The 22579-nt window shown below is 48.2% G+C and overlaps 1 protein-coding gene across 2 annotated transcripts in view; it reads right to left on the bottom strand.

Annotated features, from left to right (window-relative positions):
- The window catches only part of BLTP2 (bridge-like lipid transfer protein family member 2), a 727711-nt gene that overhangs the window by 22717 nt on the left and 682415 nt on the right, over positions 1 to 22579 (bottom strand). For both annotated transcript variants that reach the window (XM_069226186.1, XM_069226185.1), the window contains exon 38: positions 14894 to 15028. In XM_069226186.1, the coding sequence (XP_069082287.1) occupies positions 14894 to 15028 (135 nt within the window). The remainder of the gene's footprint in view (positions 1 to 14893; positions 15029 to 22579) is intronic.

Genomic DNA, 22579 nt, shown 5'->3' on the forward strand with positions numbered 1-22579 from the left:
AAACTGGGAGGGGAGGAGACCGGATTATCAGCCGTAAGGAAAGAGTGTAGACACAGTTGGGATTCCTTGAGAGCCTTAGTTTATACCTCACCCTCAATAGTCTCAGGAATGTTAAGATGAAGGTTGTATGTCTTACTTTATTCTTTTTTTATAAAACTTTTATTGACTTTCTAGACACAGACCACAAACATATATGTATATAAATAAATTAGTATCTGAGACCTAATAGCATTCCCAATTGACAACCACCCATGATCACCATAATTTGTTCAAGAGATAGCCAAATGAAAATATTTCCACCAAGAATTCCTTATTTTGCAGTGTTGTTTTGAACAACCATGAGGGAAGAAACCTCCCTCTCTGTAACTTCAAAGTATAATCTATTGTTTCTGCAAACTATGTTTTGAGTACCTTTTCCCGAGATCTATCAGGCTCCAGGTCCCATGCTAAATGAAAGCCTTCAGCCCATACCACCATTTCTTCTAAACGTCGGAGTGTCTACATTCGGGCATATGTATAAACTGGTACAAACCTGTTATCAAGGGACTCCCCAACCTCCCTCCTCCCCATTGGGTCAGTTTGAAATCAATGGATTTGCACATCAAGACACTACCCTGGATGAAGTTCTTTAGGACAAGAAGTATATATGCTCTCCCCATCTAGCAAAGTAAGCAGGTCGCTCTGGGTTTAAGTGTCTCACGAAGCAAGGCTAAGTTGATCTTATGTCTCTTTACGTATGTCAGTACTACTCTGGCTGTCTAAGGATTATTGAGGTGCCTAATGTTCAGGGAAAACAAAGATATTCCCTTTTTTTTTTTGTCATACGGTCTTATGCTGTCTTATGGTCTGTATGTTTTGGTGTGATTAACTGTATGTGGATCGTGTTAGTCTCATCTATAGTCTCCCCTCACTCCAACACAGATTACTCCAACTATCAGTGCCAAACATCCCAAACAAACAGTACACCCAACCATTTAGGTATTGTAGGGGTGGTACAACATAACAGAGTGGTGTGCCTGCCAACCTCCACACACCGTGAAGAATGTTTATACCGCTCTGCCTGCAGACAGGAAAACACACTGAGGTTTTACTGAAATCTTTGAATTGCCTTTACAATGCTTATAGTTTCTCTTGCAAATGGTGCAGCGAGTCAGGGAAACACTGGAATGCTGTCTCTGTTCCTTCAGAAAAAGAACGGTTAGTGTGTGGAGTTCCTGCTTACATTGATTGTTACAGTCCTGCCCATTTCACATTGCTTGTTCCATCCGCGGGTTGAGATCCTCCGCCCAAGGTGATCAACTGATCAGGAAGCTGCAGCCCCTTTACATGTATGCAGAATCTATTTGTGTCAGCAGCATTTGCAAAGGTGTGTGTTTTCACATTTATTCCGATCTGCAGTTTAGCAGGCTATTGCATTGTGTATTTAACGTCTTTGGTCCGGAGTATTAGTTTCACTCCTACAAACTTGCCTCTAGCCTCCGAACTGCTGCCATAAAGTTTGGACATATGGCCAGTGTTGTGTTCTCGTATTGGAGCGACTCTTATCTTGTGAGCCAGATGGCTGTATTGTGATCTGTGGTGACGGTCTAAGGCAAAGGAAGCGGTGCGCTCACTCAACCAAGAATGTCCTAGAGGTTCAGTTCAGATAGCAGTGTTTCAACAAAGGAGTCTGGACATCCCACGTTTGGAGGCGCAGCTATGCCTTTGGTTCTTATGTTACTTCACTGAGATTGTGCTTTCAAATCTTTGTTCTTGGCAGGGATGGCACTTACCAGTTTCTCGATTATCAATCATTTCTAAGTAGTCGTATTGGAGTCATCCTCCAGGTCTGATGTCAAGCATTCTGCTCAATTTATTCTGACATTCTGGTGGTCAATCCCTTATGTAAGTTGGCCCAGGCTGCCTCAGCAGCACAGCATGATTTGTTATGTGATCGTAATGTCAGAAAGCGGACACCGGCTCTGGGGTTCTTGAGTTGATAAATCAGTTTCTCAACATTCAGGACAGTGCTATATATCAGTGACTCCTTCAGGTAACAATGAACAAGTTACTTACCTTCAGTAATACTGTTTCTGTTTTTGACTGCAGATTCCTCATATTTTGAATATTCCCCAGGCGTCAGACGGATCTGGAAACATTCGAGCAGTACCTCTGCTCAGCGGTAGGTAGTATCGTGAAGCTCAGCTCTGACTCTGTTCCTGACGTGGAGGGCCCAGATAGGCACCATCCCAGTAGGCTGATGACAGTTGATTTCAGGGCTGTCTGCGTCCCCAGTCTCAAAATAACAGCAAATTTGCTTTGACCAGCATGTAGATTCCTAGAATTGGGATCTTATTAATGGTTGGAGTGCTGTTCACAGAACTGAAAGGATGAAAGGATCAAGTAGAATCTGCAGTTAGATAGTCTCTCTACCAGAAAGGGCCTTTGCAGAAGGTAGTTAACTAGTTCTTTTGTTAGAGACTTTTAATAACAGATTCTTCACTTTTTGAATGGATACCAAATCCGTACATATTTAGAAGGGGTCTGTGAATTAAATCAAACCAGAAAGTACTGCAGGAGGAAGCAGGCGTAATGCGAACCTGATTGTCAAGACAATGGTGCTCCGTCAACGTATGGAGGGATGACCACGAAGACGCCTGGCAAATGTCCAGGACAGAATTACCACGTGCCAACGCACTGTTATCAGCTTTGGCCATGGTAGAAAAAGCATGCAGTCCTCATGGAGGCTGCTTTTTGGACAGTGCATAGCAGATCAGGTTTCAGTGGGAGAATATTATCTTCTGCACAGCCTTGCCTTTTTTTGCTCCAGAGAACACCACAAAGAGCTGATTGTTCACCTGGGGTTCTTTGTTGCGATCAATATAGAAGGTCAGAGATCTCTTGGGGTCCAAGCAATGGAGTCTCTCCTCCACGTTGGTTTGACTGACATGGAATGGACTTTACAATTAGGAACAAGAAAGACGCCTGTGTCTGCAATACCAGCTGTCTGGGAAGGTGGTGGTGTATGGTGGGTTGACCCAGAGGGTTGACCCTCGCTCACTCACCGCTAATCCGATGTAATAGAGATGAGCAACACTGTCTTGAGGGTGAGATGTTGCAAGGGAAAGCTGTGAAAAGGCTCGAAGGGAGTACACAGCAAATACGCGAGGAACAAATTAATGTCCTACTTTGACAAAGGGAGATGGAGGAAACAAATGTTGAAATCTTTGAAATGTGGATAACAACTGGAGATTTAAACAGTGAAGGCTGATCCAGCAACTGTAAAAGGGTGAAAGAGCTGAAAAGTACCCTTTAAATATACCCAGGGCAAAGCCTTGCTGGAGAAGGGACAAAAACAACAAAACATCAAACAGCTTTGCCTGGAAGAGGCCTATCTCCTGTGTACTGCACTAAACCATAAACCTGTCCCAACAACAGGAGTATACAGTTTTTGTTGAGAGACACCTCACTGCCATTATGACATCAACCACCGCCAGAGGAAGGCCAAAAGTGTTCAGCTTTCACTGCTCAATCTCCAAGTATGACAATGTAGATTGCAAAAGCCTGGGTGAAGAATCCTGCTCCGCTGCCACAACAGCAGATCCTCCCAGCAGGTCAGAAGATAGATCTTCAGGTGTAGAAGCTATGGGTACCGTGCTAAATCTGGAGCTACTAGGATGAAATGGGCTTGGTCAGTCCTGATCTTCTTGAGCACTTGGGGCAGGAGTGGAATTGGAGGAAAGGCATACAGGAATCTCAAGATCTACCTGAGGCGGAATGCGCCACTGAGAGAGAAACTCCAGCGAGCAAGGATGCTAATATTGTGCGTTCTCTGCAGTGGCAAACATATCGAGCTAAGGTTCTCCCCATTTGTGGAAGAGACCTTGCACCACCTCCAAGGGTAATTGTCACTCATGATGTGCTAGGTGCTGATGGATGAGCCTGTCCACCCTCTCATTCAGAGAGCCCACCAGGAGGGTCACCACCAGGAAAATCCCAGAGGCACAAGACTGCCTACCACAGGGTCCGTGACCCCACCCCGCCCTGTTTGTTGTGGTACCACCTGACGGTGTTGTTGTCCGTGTGCGCACAAAGCAACATAACAAACAAAATAAAATGATGGACGGAGTGTTGAAACTTTTCACTCACTCACCCCCAGTCACAGATCTGGGTTTAATCCATCGTTATTTTGCTTGCCACGTCACCCCAGTTTCGGACCCAGCCATATTCAAATCAGTCTTGACCCTGTTCCCCATGGGAACAGTCCAGCCCGAACTGCCAGAGCAGGTCCTCCCTGGACAGGAAACAAACATCCTGGGACCAGTCCGTGTGCACCTTTGGCAGCCTTGTTTCGGTGAATTGAAGGAAGGCTTTCAATGACAAGCAGATGGCTCACAAGATCGATTCAGAAGATCGATATGGAGCCAGAAGCAATCATCTGTCACCACTGTCAGCTCTTGGTGGGGAAGGGAGAGTGGTCTGCCGCTGACCCAGTAACAGTCCAGCAGCAACCACTAAAACAGATTTTTTGCAGTTTCCACCAAAATCTGAACTGATAGGGCACCTTGATGTTGGTCCCAGTGAGACTTCAAATCCTACTGCAGAGCCTGCATATCCCACCTGGCACAGTCGACCAGCAGGATGCAGGATGCAGGATGCAGGAGGCCATCAGTCCCAGCAGCCTCATAGTCAACCTCACTGAAATCCAGGGCAGAGGCTGAAAGATTGGTATCATAGCCTAAACGTCCTGGACTGTCTTTCTCAGGGGAAACTGTACCATGTTCAGAATGGTTCTGATGAAGGGGAGCATCTGAAAAGGAATCAGGTGTGACTTCAGCATGTTGCTAGTGAACCCCAAAGATGACAGGAGGTTCGTTGTAGTCTGGAGATGACTGATCCCACCTGATCCCACCTTCAACAGGCAGTTGTGGAGGGAGAGCAAGACTGGGACCCATGAACACCAAAGGTGTGCTGCTGCCAGCACCATCACTTTTGTGAACACTCAAAGGACACTGGTGAGACCAAAGGGGAAGACAGCTAACTGAAAATGCTCCTGTCCCACCATGAATTACAGATAGCGCTGATGGTTCTACAGGATCAGAATATGGAAATAGATATCCTGCAGGTCACACATCACCATCCAGTCTTCAGGGCCGAGGGCAAGCAAGACCTTGCCCAGGGTGAGCATTATGAATTTCTCCTTCAGGAGGAAGGCGCTGAGAGGTAAAACGGACCAAGGCCTCTGTCCTTCCTGGGCACCAGAAGATAGAGGAAATAACCATGGCCCTGGCACCCTCTCAATAATCTCTTTAGTCGAACGGCAGTGTACAAGAAGGATGACTGGAATCGCCTGAAAAGCTGGTGGACCGTAGCCAGGTGTGGCAGCAAATGGTGACACTGGTGCTAGTGTCCTGCCCGATGGAATGGTGTGTCCAAACCACAACTAAATGTGAAATTGGCTGCGTCACAACCTTCCTGTGTGGCCTGGGCAAGGACCGGGCAGAGATCTACGGGAACATCTGGGAGGACTTCAGCAACAGAGTCCCAAAACGCCTGAGAATAGTGTAGGAAGCTGGCCTGATGTGTGGTGAGCACCTATGGTGTTATCACCTTATACCAGGTCTAGCGATCCTCTATTAGTGAAGTATAGGCAGTGTCTACGAAGCCTGGGCTCTCTAGAGATAGCTGTGGATGAGCAGCCAAGACTTATCTAGGGGACATGCAAAGCCTATGCAATACCACCATAGTCACACAGCAACTTATCACACATGAAAGAACCACAGTGTCACAAAAATAAATGAACTTTATTATATTAACACAACACTAGAATTCTTATAGGCAGATCCCTCCAACTGGAGGTAAGTACACACTAATTATATACACATTAGCAATCAGTAGATAGCATCAAAACAACAAGCATTGGCAATACCTAGTAAAAATAGCAAGGGCCCTAGGGGAGGGTCAAACCGTTTACTAAGAAAGTGAAATGCGAGATACAGTCCCCCAACCCAAGGATGTGGAGTTGTTAGAAGGGAGCTGGAGGAATTAGGAACCCCAGGATGCGAGTACCAGAGTGACCCCCAGCAACCAGGAGAGCAGAGTTAAGTACCAGGTATTCCCAAGGACTAACAGGAGGACTTAGAAAAAGAAAAGTATGAGAACAGGACCAGACAGGAAGAACCCAAAGGTGGGTACTTTCCTGCAAAGAGGGGCAAGGGCTTACCATCTCCCAAGTTGGACAGCTGGCAGAGAGACCAAGGTGACCACTCTAGACCACCATCTGTGATGTAGGATCCACACGATTCAAGAGGAGAGAAGATCCACGCAGCCGGTCAGATGCAGGGGAGTGACTCCTTCACTCCAAGGGAGATTCCTTCTTGCATCTTGGTGCAGGCTGAAGTCTCGTCGACCTAAGAGGATCGGCAGCCGGGGAAATGTTGCAGTTACTGGAGGAAATTATTTTTGCAAAGCAGAGTTGTTGCTGAAGTTGCAGATTGTCAGTTCTTGAAGAGTCCAGTTGTGGTTCCAGTGACCAGAAGATGAAGTAAATGAAGCAGAGGAGTCCTGGTGGAATCTTGCACATCGAATCTGGGGACCCACCCTCAAGGTAGTCCCTAAAAATCCCTAAAAGGCAGTTTGGTCACCTGGTAAGGTGACCACCTCACAGGAGGGGTATGTGACATTACCTGCCTGACCTGGCCACTCAGATGCTCCCAGGGGCCTCTGCACATCTTAGTTTCGAGATGGCGGAATCAAGTGGCTACTTGCAGGAGCTCTGGGCACCACCCCTGTGGTGGTGATGGACAGGGGAGTGGTCACTCTTTTCCTGGGTCCTTTCTCTAGTTTCGTGCCAGAGCAGGGACTGGAGATCCCTGGACTGGTGCAAACCCGTTTACGCAAGGAGGGCACCAAATGTGCCCTTCAAAGCAAACCAGTGGTTTGGAGAGGTTACCCCTTCCAACCCTTATGACACCTATTTCCAAGGGAGAGGGGGTTACCTCCCTCTCCAACAGGAAATCCTTTGTTCTGCCTTCCCCTTCCTGAGCTGTTCAAGCAGCAAGAGGGCAGAAACCTGTCTGAGGGTTGGCAGCAGCACAGGCTGCCGGAAAACCTCATAAGACTAGTAGGAGCAATACTGGGGGTCCTCTAAGGAGCCCCCAGAGTGCATGGAATCATACAACTATTACAATCAACAGTATTAGGGAATGATTCCAACATGTTTGATACTAAACATGCCCAGGTTCGGAGTTACTATTATGTAGCTGGACACAGGTGCAGAGGAGTCCTGGTGTCCCATACATGGGCAAGATGGAGCTGGCGTTTGTAGGGACATCTCTGCTTATGCAGGGGTGCCCTCACCCACAGGGACCTGCACCCTGCTCTCTAGGCAAGGAGGGCCTTCCACAGGGGTGACAATGATCTGGTGCAGTGACCTGTGGTGAGAAGGTGCATGTAACATTTCACGCAGGCCGCAATGGCCTGACTGCAGACGCATTTTGCATGGGCTCCCCTGCATGGCACAATACATGCTGCAGCCCATGGGGAACCCCTGGTGCCCCAATGCCCTGGGTATCTAAGTACCATATATGAGGGTCTTTTAAGGGGGCACCAGTATGACAATTGTGGGGTGTGCAAAGTCCTAGGAAACCAAATTTAGAGGGAGAGAGCACAATCACTTGGGGCCCTGGTTAGCAGGATCCCAGTGAAAACAGTCAAAACATACCTATAGCAGGCAAAAGTGGGGGTAACCATGCCAAAAAGAGTACTTTCCTACACAATAGTGCCCCAGCAGGCATTCATGGGCCTGATCGCCAAGATGGTGGATGAGAAAACCTTCTTCCTGAATGTCTCCACCTGTTTTGATTCTCTGTCGGGGAGTTGTATGTGTTGGGATTAGTCTTGCTGGCAGATGCTTGCACCATTAAGCTTTCAGGGGAGCGGTGCTGTGATAAAAATGCTGGGTCACCCGGAGAAGGGCGGTTGCATTGTACAATTTGGCGGTTGGTCAGGGCCAGGGTCCATAAGGGCCTCATTAAATGGTACGAGTGTCTTAGTAGATGTCTGCCCTGGCTGAAGAACCTCCATTAGAACATTGGTATTGACCTCCATAACGGGGAGGTGGAAGTCAAGGAGTCTGGCTGCCCTATGCATGTAGTGTATGAAGTGATCTCCTCAGTGGCAGGGCCAGGTGGAGAGGAGACCAGACTAAAGGGGAGGTATCAAAGTCCCCAGCTGTAGGTAAATGGCCCTTGTTGCAGTTACCCCCCCACTTTTTGACTGATATTGATGCTGACTTGACAGTGTGCTGAGACCCTGCTAACCAGGCCTCAGCACCAGTGTTCTTTCACTACAAATGTACCATTGTTTCCACAACTGGCACACCCCTGGCACACAGATAAGCCCCTTGTAAAGGGTACCAGTGGTACCAAGGGCCCTGTGACCAGGGAAGGTCCGTAGGGGATGCAGCATGTGTTGTGCCACCCTAAGGGACCCCTCACCTAACACATGCACACTGCCATTGCAGAGTGAGTGTGTGTGTGTTGGTGGGGAGAAAAAGGCAAAGTCGACATGGCATCCCCCTCAGGGTGCCATGCACACAAAACACAGCCTGTGGGATAGGCAAGTCATCCCTGTAACAGGCCTTAAAGCCCTAAGGCAGGGTCCACTATACCACAGCTGAGGGCATAGATGCATGAGCAATATGCCCCTACAGTGTCTAAGTACATTATTCGACATTGTAAGTAGAGTGTGGCCATATTAAGTATATGGTCTGGGAGTTTGTCAAAACGAACTCCACAGTTCCATAATGGCTACATTGAATACTGGGAGGTTTGGTATCAACCTTCTCAGAATAATAACCCCACACTGATGCCGGTGTTGGATGTATTACAAAATTCACACAGAGGGCATCTTCGAGATGCCCCCTGTATTTTACCCAATCCTCTAGTGTAGGACTGACTGGTCAGACGAGTTTCTGATCCCCAGGGTGAGAGCCTTTGTGCTCTGAGGCCAGAAACTAAGCCTGCACTGGGTGGAGGTGCTTCACACCTCCCCCTTGCAATAACTAACACCTAGCAGTGAGCCTCAAAGGCTCAGGCTTTGTGTTACAATGCCCCAGGGCTCTCCAGCTAGTGGAGATGCCCAGCCCCGGGACAAAGTTCCCATTTTTGGTGGCAAGTCCATAGGGATAATCAGGAAAAAACAAGGAGTCGCCGCCACCTCAGCCAGGACCAGCCCTAAGGTGTCCAGAGCTAAAGTGACCCTCTCCTTGCAGAATCCTCCATCTTGGTTTGGAGGATCAGGGCCAATAGGGATAGGAATGAGCTCCCCTCCCCAAAGGGAGTGAGCACAAGGATGGTGTAGCCACCCTCAGGGACAGTAGCCATTGGCTACTGCCCTCTGACCCCTAAAACACCCCTAAACTTGTATTTACGGGCTCCCTGAACCAAGCTAGTCAGATTCCTGATGACCTCACAAGAAGGACTGCTTAGCTGAAACCCCAGCAGAGAAGGAAAGGAGACAACAACTGACTTGGCCCCAGCCTTATCGGCCTTTCTCCTGCTTCAAAGGACCTGCAGAAGAAAAGTGACGCGTCCTGCAGGTCCAGCGACCTCTGAAAAACCTCCACAGGACTGCCTGCAGCACAGAGGATCAAGAACTCCAGTGGACAGTGGCCCTGTCAAAAGAAGAAAAGAAGAAGAAACCTCTTCTAAGGACTCCCACCTCACTCCAGATGTCTGAGTCCTGACCCCTGTGCACCTGAAGCCCACGGCCCGTGTCCAGGTGGTGCACCAAGAAAAAAAGGGTCCCCAGGCGATTTGGAGCAAGAGCCCACCCTGGGTTGACCCCTCCAAATCTCCACGATGATGCCTGAAGAGAGAATCCAGAGGACCCCCCTGACCGCAAACTACGGACAAAGATATCAGACGCCTAAAGGACACATTGCACCCGCAGCCCCCAGGCTTTGGAGAACCTGACCTCCGGTGCAGCCTCGACCAGCAGGCGGCCCCCTTCCCTATCCAGCCGGTGGTTTGCACGAGAAGCCCCCTTGGACCTCGTCTGCAGCCTCAGAGTGACCCTTGGGGTCCCCTCATAGAGTTGCATTGAAAACCCAATGCCCCGTTTGCACCCTGCACCCGGCTGCCCTAGTACCGTTGAGGGCGCATGTTGGGTGCCTACTTGGGGCTTCTCCAGTGCTCTCTTGAACCCCCTTGGTCTGCCCTCCGAGCAACGGTTACTTACCTGCTGGTAGACCGAATTCTGAGTGCCCCGTCTCCATAGCAGCCCACGTAAATATTGCTCAACTTTGACCTCTGCCCCCGGCTGGCCCCGTGTTGCTGGTGGTAGGTGTTTGGGGTTACCTTGAACCCCCAATGGTGGACTACCAATAACCCGGATACTGGAACTGTAAGTCGTGTACTTAACTCTAAAACTGTACTTTATTTTCTTCCCCCAGGAACTTTTCTATCTACTTCTGAACTGAACTGTGTGGTTCTAGTAATAAAGTAACAAAATCTATTTTTCTATATAAAAACCTATTGGTCTGGAGTTGTCATTGAGTGTGTGTGTCTTCTATTGCTTGTGGGTGTTCAACAAATGCTTAACACTACCCTCTGATAGGCCTAACTGCTCGACCACAATACCACAATTACAGCATTAGCATCATCTATTATTGCCTCTGTCAAGCCTCTGGGGAACCCCTGGATTCTATGCACACTATATCTCATTTTGATATAGTATATACAGAGCTAGCTTCCTACACTAGCTTCCTGCAGATCATCATACCAATTGTGCTCTTGATAAGGGTGGCCAATCTCATAATCCGCATTATAATTATTATCTGAATGCAACCTGAGCAGTTAATGACGAGTGTGCCGTTGATGGTGTGGAGGCAAAGGAGGTGAAGGAACAGGAGCTCCAGCGGCAGACAGGAATGACTTTGAACGAGGTCGAACTGGCGCAGATTCTAAATCAGAGCAGACAATTGTGGCTTCTTTTTCTGGTGTCGACTGAATCGCATTGGCATTGATGCACTGGTAACTAGTGTAGACTGTGGTACTGAAGGTGGATTGGAGAGTCCCCGGTATTGGCTCTTTGGGTCCAGCTGGTGCTGAGGATAAACCGACCATCGGTAATCCAGGTCAGTAACCTGTCGGCTTGATGGAGCCCACAGGCACACTGGAGGGAGTCGCGGTAAGGCTCCGAAGAATCGGAACATGGCCTTGTGGAACTCTTCGATATGCTGCAAAGTGGCGGACGGCCCCAGAAACTCAGGCTGTTCTGCAATAAGTTGCGAGATCAGCAATATGTTTCAATGATTTCAAGAGCAAAATTGGGATGTATGGTGCTGCCCTTGTGTCTTCTCAGGGGACTCTGAGTAGTAGGAAGGGACCGAGTCCCACTTAGATTTCCAGTGTTTTTTCTTCAAATCACCTGAAATTTGAATAGAGAACAATCCCTGCAATGGCTTCAGCGGCTTCAAAATCTCAAACGGGACTAGGGCCAAACCTCTGACTTGGATACTTCCGGTACTTGGAGACACAGAGGGGGTGATTCTAACATTGGCGGGCGGCGGAGGCCGCCCGCCAATGTTCCCCCTCCAAAATACCGCTCCGCAGTCAAAAGACCGCTGAGGGTATTTTGGGATTTGCCCTGGGCTGGCGGGCGGCCGCCAAAAGGCCGCTCGCCAGCCCAGGGCAAATCGACCTTCCCACGAGGACGCCGGCTCCGAATGGAGCCGGCGTAGTGGGAAGGTGCGACGGGTGCAGTTGCACCCGTCGCGTATTTCAGTGTCTGCTTTGCAGACACTGAAATACTTTGCGGGGCCCTCTTACGGGGGCCCCTGCAGTGCCCATGCCATGGGCATGGGCACTGCAGGGGCCCCCGCGACACCCCAAGGCGGCGCAGCATGCTGCGCCGCCTTGTAGGATTCTGACGGGCAGCGGAAAACCGGCGGGAGACCGCCGGTTTTCCTGCACTGACCGCGGCCAAAGCGCCGCGGTCAGAATGCCCTGCGGGGCACCGCCGGCCTGTCGGCAGTGCTCCCGCCGACCCTGGCCCCGGCGGTCTAAGACCGCCGGGGTCAGAATCACCCCCAGAGTTTTGACTTTCAGTCTTGTTTGGCCATCAGGTTAATCGACAAGCAGTCACCCACAGGAACCACAGGCAAATTTGGTGAGGATGTGCCCATATTCATAAATAAATGGGTGTAAAGTAGTGGTGGTCCAATTTATCCAATTTTGGTAATAGGACCAACAGAAGTTGCCAGGAGTGTCCTTTAAAAGAAGCACAAGCCTTTATCAACCAAAAGGTGGCATGCTTCATCACTGGGCTGTGCTCCTCGCAGGGCTGAGAAGGCAATACCAGACAAGACCCACAAGAGACCTCTTTGAACAAGATATTTTTCTTTGTTTTGAAGTCGATTCCCAGACCCAAACCCTCAGAGTTTTTGTAGAAAAAATGGAAATCTATGAAGGGTAAATTGGCCAAAATAAATTAAAAATATTAATTTACTAAAAGCACCCAAAGTTCCTTTATATTAAATGGGCCATTTGTTAAAACGAAAATGAGTGAGGACTCATAGGAAGATAATATTCCAGGAGTGCAATGAAAAATGGTCAATAAGCTTTTCGCCTACTTTGCCCTCTACAAGATCAATAGCAATTTGTCTGGATTAAAAAGAAATGCCTAATCTACATAAGGGGGTTAATTTAGTAGGAAGGTAATTGAAGCCTACCTAAATTGACCTAAAAATAGTGTCCTATTGTACAAATCTGTTGTAATGGTATCCATTTACTCCCCAATATAGGAGATAAAGTTCTACTGACATTTATGACTGAAATCCTTAAATAGTGAGGTCCATTGGGAACCCATGGGAAGAGAACGTCTAAAGTATCCATTCGACCAAAATTAAGTCCCTGAGATTTGCCTATTCATCACAGGGGTCCCGGACTCCCAATTTATGTATATGCATTGTTAGGGAGGATGTGTGCTGGACCTGAAACCCTTTCTTCCCCTCTTTTTATGTAGCAGATCTGTCATATTTGTTTGCAACAGTTGTGTTGGGAGGTGACATGCTCCTTGAACAGTGAAAAATCTTTCTTTCCCCAGATGGAGGTGTCTCAAAAAGATGAGAAGTAGCTTGGATCCGCATCTGGTGGCCCAGAAAGAAAGGAACTGATTTATGTCACCACGACTGAGTGGCACCTATATAGGTTCAGCACAACATTTGTGGGGCAGAGTGGCTTCAGTGTGGAGCCACGTGGCATCAACTAACGGCACGCAGAGGTACTGCTGAAACGTTCCCAGGTCTGATGGCTGGGGAATATGCAAAAGGTGAGATGTCTGTAGCTTTGCTTCAGAAACAATCCTACTTATGGCTGGAGCAGACCTTCTAATTAATGTCAAAGGTGTAAAAAAAAAAACAAAAAGTGAAAAGAAGAGGATCTCATTCTTTTTCCCCTTATCAATATGTCACACACATAAGAAAAAGCTTGTCACCATCCCAATGTGCTGTCACAAATATCTTTTACTCACGTCTCAGATATACCATTAGGTTCCTTTAAAAGAACCCTCCCCACCAACCTAGTTGGTGGCATGCTTCATCACTGGGTTCCCACCTAAGATGACTAATGTGCTACGACGCCTGATTACAGAGGAGCTGGTTTCTTTTGTGACACGGTAAGTTTGTGAGCAAGTTAAAAACACCTTCAGGGAATCCGTCCCTTGGGAAATTTTAATCATGGATCCCTTGGGTAGGGTTAAAAACAGCGATGGTGGATGTGCAGTGAGAAATTAATGAGCTCTCACATCCTAGTGCTAGGTCAACAAGTTTCTGCCAAATCTTAGCGTTGTATGAGTCACAATGGCTTTCTCCAGGACCAAGTTGCTAGGGAAAACCCTAGTCAATAGACGCATACACACTAAGGCATTCATATATGGATTGGAACCATTGGCAACAAATGTTTTCTTGATTCTAGAGTGGCTACAATGAGAAAGACATTTTGCATACAATAGTGGAAGATCATATCATTGATGGAAATTGTGCAGAGCCAACTTAAAGTGGCAGGCTCTGCAGTGGCAGGCATGGGACATTTTTAAAGGGCTACTATAGTGGGTGGCGCAATCAGTGCTGCAGGCCCATCAGTAACATTTAATTTACAGGTCCTGGACACATACAGTACAATTTACTAAGGGACTTATAAGTAAATTAAATATGCCAATTGTGAATACACCAATGTATCCATGTTTTAAAGGAGAGACCACATGCACTTTAGCACTGATCAGGAGTGGGAAAGTGCCCAGAGTCCTAAGTCCAACAAAACAGATCAGCAAAAATGAGGCAAACGTTTGGGGGAAGACCGCACTAAGGCTGTCAGATCTAAGAGTATATATTTCCTTTAGGGGTAATGCACATCATACCAAGGGCTCTGCCACTAGCACCTGGTTTTCTATGCTTCACAGCTCATGAATCTACTTGCGTGGAAACTCTGTGTTAAAATTAAATTTAAGGATGTGTTCTTAAGGTGTTAGGAAAAGGGAATTCTAATGCTCAGGTTATAAAAGCACACCCACTAGGACCTGGAATGACAATATTACTCTCATTTCACATTTTCTTCATACCAATCACTAGCCTAGATTAATATTGGTGTAGCTAAAGGTGAAACACTTAAACAATTCTGGATTAATTAGTTTAAAAAACTGTGTTAATTTGTTTCTTCAAACCAGGAAAGGACACTTTGGAAAACTGAGTCACATTTTGCATTGCTTTAGTGACGAGTGAGTTTTATGGCTAATTTTGAATTTAAGAGTGCAGGAGAACTAAGTCCTCCCCAGGTGCAAGCTTCCTCCTTCCGTGCTGTTCATCAGAAACAAAGGCTTTATGTAAGAAGTGGAGAAAACTCCAGTTGCATACCTGAGCCACCAAGGCCTTGCGGCTGTCACGTTTGACAGCCATAGCGAAGTCCAGCCATGTCCATGTGTTGTTGTGGTACTCTAGACAAGGTAGCACCAGATTGAGGTCTCCCCAGTCCACACTGTTCTTCTCACCCTGTAGAATAAGCAGAAAGTTTAAAGTTTTGGTACAGAAACACAACTAATGAAATAACCTCTTCAAAAGATATCAAGTGTATATAATGTGCAGTGTAAAGAAGCCTCCTGGCCAGAGCAGAGGGTCTTCATTTTTCTGGTTTTATGCACCTTCTTACATAAGGTCAGTCAACGGTGCTGTAAAATGAATAAATTATATTAAATCGAATGAACATCACAAGCTTCAGATGCTTCATGGGGTGACAGCAGACAGCATGATTTCAGGAAAATCACACAAGAGTACAGACAGGGGTTGATATGTCTTATATCTGGTTAGGAATCATCAGAGTTAAGTGGTTAACCATGAACATATGTTAGTGGGTTGTGTAAGAATGGAATCAAGTGGGCAAGGATAAAGAAGGGGATGTTGTGGGTCAGGAATTGACATGGCATGCAAAAACTTGGTGCCCAGCAGTGTATGTGATCCAGTGCTTAATTTGTAAAGGAATGCGTGTATGTGTCAGGTTCCAAAGTTTTGCTCACAATCAAGCGGCCGGCACCTATCAAATGTCAGGAGTGTCAAATAAAAAAGGCAGCATAGTATTTATTCCACTTCATACCTCTTCCATCCAATGCCAAGGCCTCCCTTCCCCTTTTTCTCACTCTTGCAAATTCTTTTTCACCCCTGCTTTCTTTGTCATGTTTTCCAGTCTCTCTTCCTCCTTCCACCCTTAATTGTTTTTCTCCCTCTTGCTCAAAGCTTGATGAGGACAAATATGTTCTTGTCCCCAAGAATGACTGCCTATGAGCCCCATCTGCAAACCGGCTCAAATTAAGCACTGATGTGTAGGCCAGAAATTGACAACAGTTTGGCTAATAGTGGGTTGGGTCTGACTGGGTATGGAGTGGGCTAGGGATTTTTTTGGGCATGAGGTAACGATCATTAGGGAATGGACTGGACTTGTTTCAAATGGCTGATTGTTCACAAAGCCATGCAGAACAGTATTTAGTAGGGCGGGCAGGGGGTTCAAGCAGAGCATTTGGCATGCCAGATTTCACACAGGCATGGAGTGGACCAGGGATTTGCAGGACATATGGTTGGTTAGGGAACAGCAGATTCTACAGCATGCTCAGCTGGTGAGGTAGAATTGGCAGGGTGCTCAGCAAAAGCTGTGTTAAGTGTAGCAGCCTATGAATCAGCAGGTTGTGTTGGAAAGGTGCAGGCCATGTACCAACAGGGAGTACATAAAGGGTGGGAGTCTTAGAAGAATCTACCAGGCAAAGGTTCTACTGCAGAAGGGTGGGTACTGGATCCACAGGAGGTGTGGCACGCACGGATTAAAGGGAGATGTACAGAGTGATCTGGACCACAGTGCTCAACACAATAAAATACAGAAAACACTACATGTGAAAAGTCATTCTCTCAGTGCATCTTTAACACCTGGTGGGCATTTGAACATGCCAATTTTCTGTGCCTAGGAATAGATGACTGCTACATGTCCATTATATGAGAGATCCTTGGAGTTGCAAATGCGTATCAACATTTTTTTTAAAAGTGTAAAAGAGTGCGATACACAGTGTAGGCAACTGGCCCCGTTTGCAGTACCCTCCACGTTTGCCTGATATCTGCTGCTAACTTAACTGAGAGTGTGCTGGGATCCTGCTAACCAGGCCCCAGCACCAGTGTTATTTTCCTAATACTGTACCATTGTTTCCACAATTGGCACACCTCTGGCACACAGATAAGTTTCTTGTAAAAGGTACCAGTGGTACCATGCGCCTTGTGACCAGCCAGGGTCCCTAAGGGCTGCAGCATGTGTTGTGTCACCCTAAGAGACCCCATCACCAAACATATGCACACTGCCATTGCAGACTGCGTGAGATGGTGGGGAGAAAAAGGCAAAGTCGACATGGCATCCCTCTCACAAAACACTGCTTGTGGCATAGATAAGTCACCCCTTTACCAGGCTTTACAGCCCTAAGCAGGGTGCACTATACCACAGGTGAGGGCACAGCTGCATGAGCAGTATGGCCCTACAGTTTTTAAGTCCATTCGTAGACACTGTAAATGCAGAGTGGCCATATCAAGTACACAGGCTGAGAGTTTGTCATTACTAACTCCACAGCTCCATGATGGCTTCAGTGAAGGCTAGGAAGCTTGGTATCAAACTTCTTAGCACAATAAGCCCAGACCGATGCCAGTGTTGGATTCATTGTAAAAAGCACACAGAGGGCATCTTAGAAATGCCACCTATATTGTACCCTCTAGTGCCAGCCTGCCACTAGTAGACAGGTTTCTGACCCCATGGGGTGAGAGCCTTTGTGCTCTCTGGGGACAGGAACAAAGCCTGCTCTGGGTGGAGGTGCTTCACCCCCGTTCCCCTGCAGGAACTGCAACACTCTGCCTCAAAGGCTCAGTCCTCCTGTTACAATGCCCCAGGGCACTCCAGCTAGAGATAATGCCCGCCCCTCGGACCAAGCACCACTTTTGGAGGCAGCCATGGTGGGAAAATTAGAAAAAACAGGGAGGAGTGACCACTACAGTTAGGACCACCCTCAAGGTGTCCAGAGCTGAATTGATCCCCTCCCTGCAGAATCCTCCATCTTGATTTGGAGGGCAGGGACCAATAGGTTTAGAAATGTGCCTGACTCCCCAAAGGGAGTGGGCACAGAAAAGGTGTAGCCACCCTCAGGGACAGTAGCCATTGGCTATTGCCCTCTGACCTCTATAACATCCCTAAATCTAGGATTTAAGGGCATCCCTGAACCTAGCTTACCAGCTACCTCAAGAAGAAACCTCAAGAAGAAATGAAGAAAGAAGCAAAAAGAAGGACTGCTAAGCCGACCCCAGCAGAGAAGACTTCAGACACCAATTGACTGGGCCCCAGCCCTACTGGCCTGTCTGCCGCTACAGAAGCCCTGCTACAAAAAGGCCATGCATCCTGCAGGACCCGTGACCTCTCCAAAACCCCCAGAGGACTGCCTGCCCACTAGAGGACCAAAAACTCCTGAGGGCAGCGGCCCTATCCACAAGAAACAACAAGAAGGACTCCAGAATTTCCCCGGATCCGAGAGTTCTGGCCACTCTGCACCCGACGCCCAATGCACGAGCCCGGGTGGCCCACTGGTACAGAGCAGGCCCCCAGGCGATTCTGACCTTGTGTCCACCCTGGGTTGACCTCTCCTGGCAAATATGACAATGTCTGCAGCCTAAATCCAGAGAACCCCTTTGACCGCGATAGAACCGGACAAAGATTACCAACGCCTAAAGGTACCCCTGCACCAGCAGCTCCCTGGCCTTTGGGGAATACGACCACCGGTCCAGCAACATTCAGCAGGTGGCCCACCTTCTTTTTCCACCTTGTGGTTTCCCAGAACTGACTCCCTGGACCCAGCCTGCAGCATCTTTGTGACCCCCGGGCTCCCCCTATTGAAAAGCAGTGGGAGCAGGATGCTGTGTTTGCAACCTGCACCCGGCTGCCCCTGTGCCTCCCCTCCCCCAGTGCTCACCTAAACCCCCCTGGTCTGCCTTCTGAAGTTGTGGGTACTTACCTGCCAGCAGATCGGTTTGTGAGTGCCCCCCAGTCTCCATATGATCCCACTCTAAATCTACCTTCAACTTTGACCTCTACACCCGGCCGGCCCTGTGTTGCTAGTGGTTTAACCCGTTCTGTGCCTTGGACGAGGTCACCTCGTCCAAGGCTACAGTTCCCGTGTGCCTTGGACGAGGTCACCTCGTCCAAGGCACGGGAACTAGGGGGAGCGCTAGCGCGCCCCCCCTGTGCACCCCACCCACCCCCCCAAGGCGGGGATGGAAGGGGAAGCCCTTCCCCTTCCACCCCGACCCCCCCCACCCCCCTCTGTGACGTCAGCGCAATTTCACGTGAATTTCACGCAAGGGGAGCGACCCCTTAGGCAAGGGTCGCTCCCCTGGGGGGGGGGGGGAATTATTTTAGGCCATTTCTGCCCCCCCTGGGGGGTAGATCAGCCTATTTTGATTAGGCCGATCTGCCCCCAAGGGGGGCAAAAACCACTAGGCACCGGGGATTTTTTTTGTTTTACAGATGGAGAGCGGCACCTTGGACAAGGGTCGCTCCCCTGGAGGGGAAAATTGTATTTAGGCCATCGGCCGTTTTTTGCTACGCCAATCTGCCCCCAAGGGGGGCAGAAACCACTAGGCGCCGGGGATTTTATTTTTGGTGCCAATGTCACGCAGGGGGAGCGACCCCGTAGGCAAGGGTCGCTCCTGGGGGGGGGGAGGGGGGTGGAGGTGGGGGTTGGGGGGGCAAATTTATTTTAGGCCATTTCTGCCCCCAGGGGGGTCAGAAACCTCTAGGCGCCAGGGCAATTTATTTTTGGTGTTTTTGTTTGTTTTTTTAGAGATGGGGAGCGACCCATTAGGCAAGGGTGGCTCCCCTGGGGGTCAAATTGTATTTAGACCATTTCTGCCCCCCTTGGGGGCAGATTGGCCGATTTTAGGTCAATCTGCCCCCAAGGGGGGCAGAAACCACTAGACATCAGGGATTTTTTCTTCTTCTTTGAAATAGACATAAGGGAGCGACCCCTTGGGCAAGGGTCGCTCCCAGGGGGGGCATTTTTTTGGGAAGGCCTTATTATTAGGCCGATCTGCCCCCAGGGGGGCAGAAACCTCTAGGGCACCAGGGATAATTTTTTTTTTCTTCTATTTTTTTGTTTTTGTTTTTTTTAGGTGGGGAGCGACCCCTTAGGCAAATTATATTTAGGCCGTTTCTGCCTATTTTGATGAGGCCAATCTGCCCCCAAGGGGGGCAGAAACCACTAGACACCAGGGAGTTTTTTAGGCAAGGGTCGCTCCCCTGGGGGGCGGGGGGGAGGGAATTATTTTAGGCCATTTCTGCCCCCCTGGGGGGTAGATCAGCCTATTTTGATTAGGCCGATGAAACCACTAGGCACCGGGGATTTTTTTTTGTTTTTTTTGTTTTACAGATGGAGAGCGGCACCTTGGACAAGGGTCGCTCCCCTGGAGGGGAAAATTGTATTTAGGCCATTTCTGCCCCCTTTGGGGGCAGATCGGCCGTTTTTTGCTACGCCAATCTGCCCCCAAGGGGGGCAGAAACCACTAGGCGCGGGGATTTTATTTTTGGCGCCAATGTCACGCAGGGGGAGCGACCCCGAAGGCAAGGGTCGCTCCTGGGGGGGGAGGGGGGCGGGGAGGTGGGGGTTGGGGGGGCAAATTTATTTTAGGCCATTTCTGCCCCCAGGGGGGTCAGAAACCTCAAGGCGCCAGGGCAATTTTTTTTTTGTGTTTTTGTTTGTTTTTTTAGAGATGGGGAGCGACCCATTAGGCAAGGGTGGCTCCCCTGGGGGTCAAATTGTATTTAGGCCATTTCTGCCCCCAGGGGGGTCAGAAACCTCTAGGCGCCAGGGCAATTTTTTTTGTGTGTTTTTTTTTTTTTTTTTTTTTTAGAGATGGGGAGCGACCCATTAGGCAAGGGTGGCTCCCCTAGGGGTCAAATTGTATTTAGACCATTTCTGCCACCGTTGGGGGCAGATTGGCCGATTTTAGGTCAATCTGCCCCCAAGGGGGCAGAAACCACTAGGCACCGGGGATTTTTTTTGGCGCCAATGTCACGCAGGGGGAGCGACCCCGTAGGCAAGGGTCGCTCCCGGGGTGAGGGGTCAAATTTATTTTAGGCCATTTCTGCCCCCTGGTCAGAGCCCCGCAAGTCACCCCATCTTGGATTCCCCTGGGATTCTAGTTTTCAAAAATGCGCTGGTTTGCTAGGTTTCCCCAGGTGCCGGCTGAGCTACAGGCCAAAATCCACAGGTAGGCAGTGTTTTCTATGAAAAAATGTGATGTGTCCACGTTGAGTTTTGGGCCATTTCCTTTCGTGGGCGCTAGTCCTACCCACACAAGTGAGGTATCATTTTTAATCGGGAGACTTGGGGGAACGCTAGGTGGAAGGAAATTTGTGGCTCCTCTCTGATTCCAGAACTTTCTGTCACCAAAATGTGAGGAAAATGTGTTTTTTTTAGCCAAATTTTGAGGTCTGCATAGGATTCTGGGTAACAGAACCTGGTCAGAGCCCCACAAGTCACCCCATCTTGGATTCCCCTAGGTCTCTAGTTTTCAGAAATGCAAAGGTTTGGTAGGTTTCGCTAGGTGCCGGCTGAGCTAGAGGCCAAAATCTACAGGTAGGCACTTTGCAAAAAACACCTCTGTTTTCTTTCAAAAAATGTGATAAGCGCACGTTGCGTTTTGGGGCATGTCCTGTCGCGGGCGCTAGGCCTACCCACACAAGTGAGGTATCATTCTTATCGGGAGACTTGGGGGAACATAGATTAGCAAAACAAGTGTTATTGCCCCTTGTCTTTCTCTACATTTTTTCCTTCCAAATATAGGAGAGTGTGTAAAAAAAGACATCTATTTGAGAAATAACCCTGTAATTCACATGCTAGTATGGTCACCCTGAAATTCAGAGATGTGTAACCACTCCTCCTCAACACCTTATCTTGTGCCCTTTTTGGAAATACAAAGGTTTTCTTGATAGCTATTTTTTACTCTTTATATTTCAGCAAATGAATTGCTGTATACCCGGTATAGAATGAAAACGCACTGCAGGGTGCAGCTCATTTATTGGCTCTGGGTACCTAGGGTTCTTGATGAACCTACAAGCCCTATATATCCCCGCAACCAGAGGAGTCCAGCAGACGAAACGGTATATTGCTTTTGAACATCTGACATTGCAGGAAAACGTTACAGAGTAAAACGTAGAGAAAAATTGATGTTTTTTTCACTTCGATTTCAATATTTTTCTTTTTCAGTTGTTATTTTCTGTAGGAAACCCTTGTAGGATCTACACAATGACCCCTTGCTGAATTCAGAATTCTGTCTACTTTTCAGAAATATTTAGGTTTCTGGGATCCAACATTGGTTTCATGCCCATTTCTGTCACTGACTGGAAGGAGGCTGAAAGCACAAAAAAGTGTAAAAATGGGGTATGTCCCAGTAAAATGCCAAATTTGTGTTGAAAAATTGGGTTTTCTGATTCAAGTCTGCCTGTTCCTGAAAGCTGGGAAGCTGGTGAGTTTAGCACCGCAAACCCTTTGTTTATGCCATTTTCAGGGGAAAAATCACAAGCCTTCTTCTGAAGCCACTTTTTCCTATTTATTTTGAAAAAAACGAAATTTTCACTGTATTTTGGCAAATTTTTTGGCCTCCTTCAGGGGAACCCACAAAGTCTGGGTACCTCTAGAATCCCTAGGATGTTGGAAAAAAAGGACACAAATTTGGCTTGGTTAGCTTATGTGGACAAAACGTTATGAGGGCCTAAGCGCGAACTGCCCCAAATAGGCAAAAAAAGGCCTGGCACAGGAGGGGGAAAAGGCCTGTCAGCGAAGGGGTTAAGTTTGGGGTCATCTTGAACCGTGACCAGTGGACATCCTAACCCTTGGAGACTGGAACTGTAAGTCGAGAACTTATCTCAAAACTGCACTAACACCTTTCCCCCCAGGACTGTTCTGAAAATTGCACTGTCCACTTTTGAAATTGAAGTGTTACTTGACTGTAAACTGTTTTATTTACCAAATCTAA

The sequence above is a fragment of the Pleurodeles waltl genome, chromosome 3_1 (genome assembly GCF_031143425.1).
Source record: "Pleurodeles waltl isolate 20211129_DDA chromosome 3_1, aPleWal1.hap1.20221129, whole genome shotgun sequence".
In the NCBI taxonomy this organism is placed as follows: Eukaryota; Metazoa; Chordata; class Amphibia; order Caudata; family Salamandridae; genus Pleurodeles; species Pleurodeles waltl.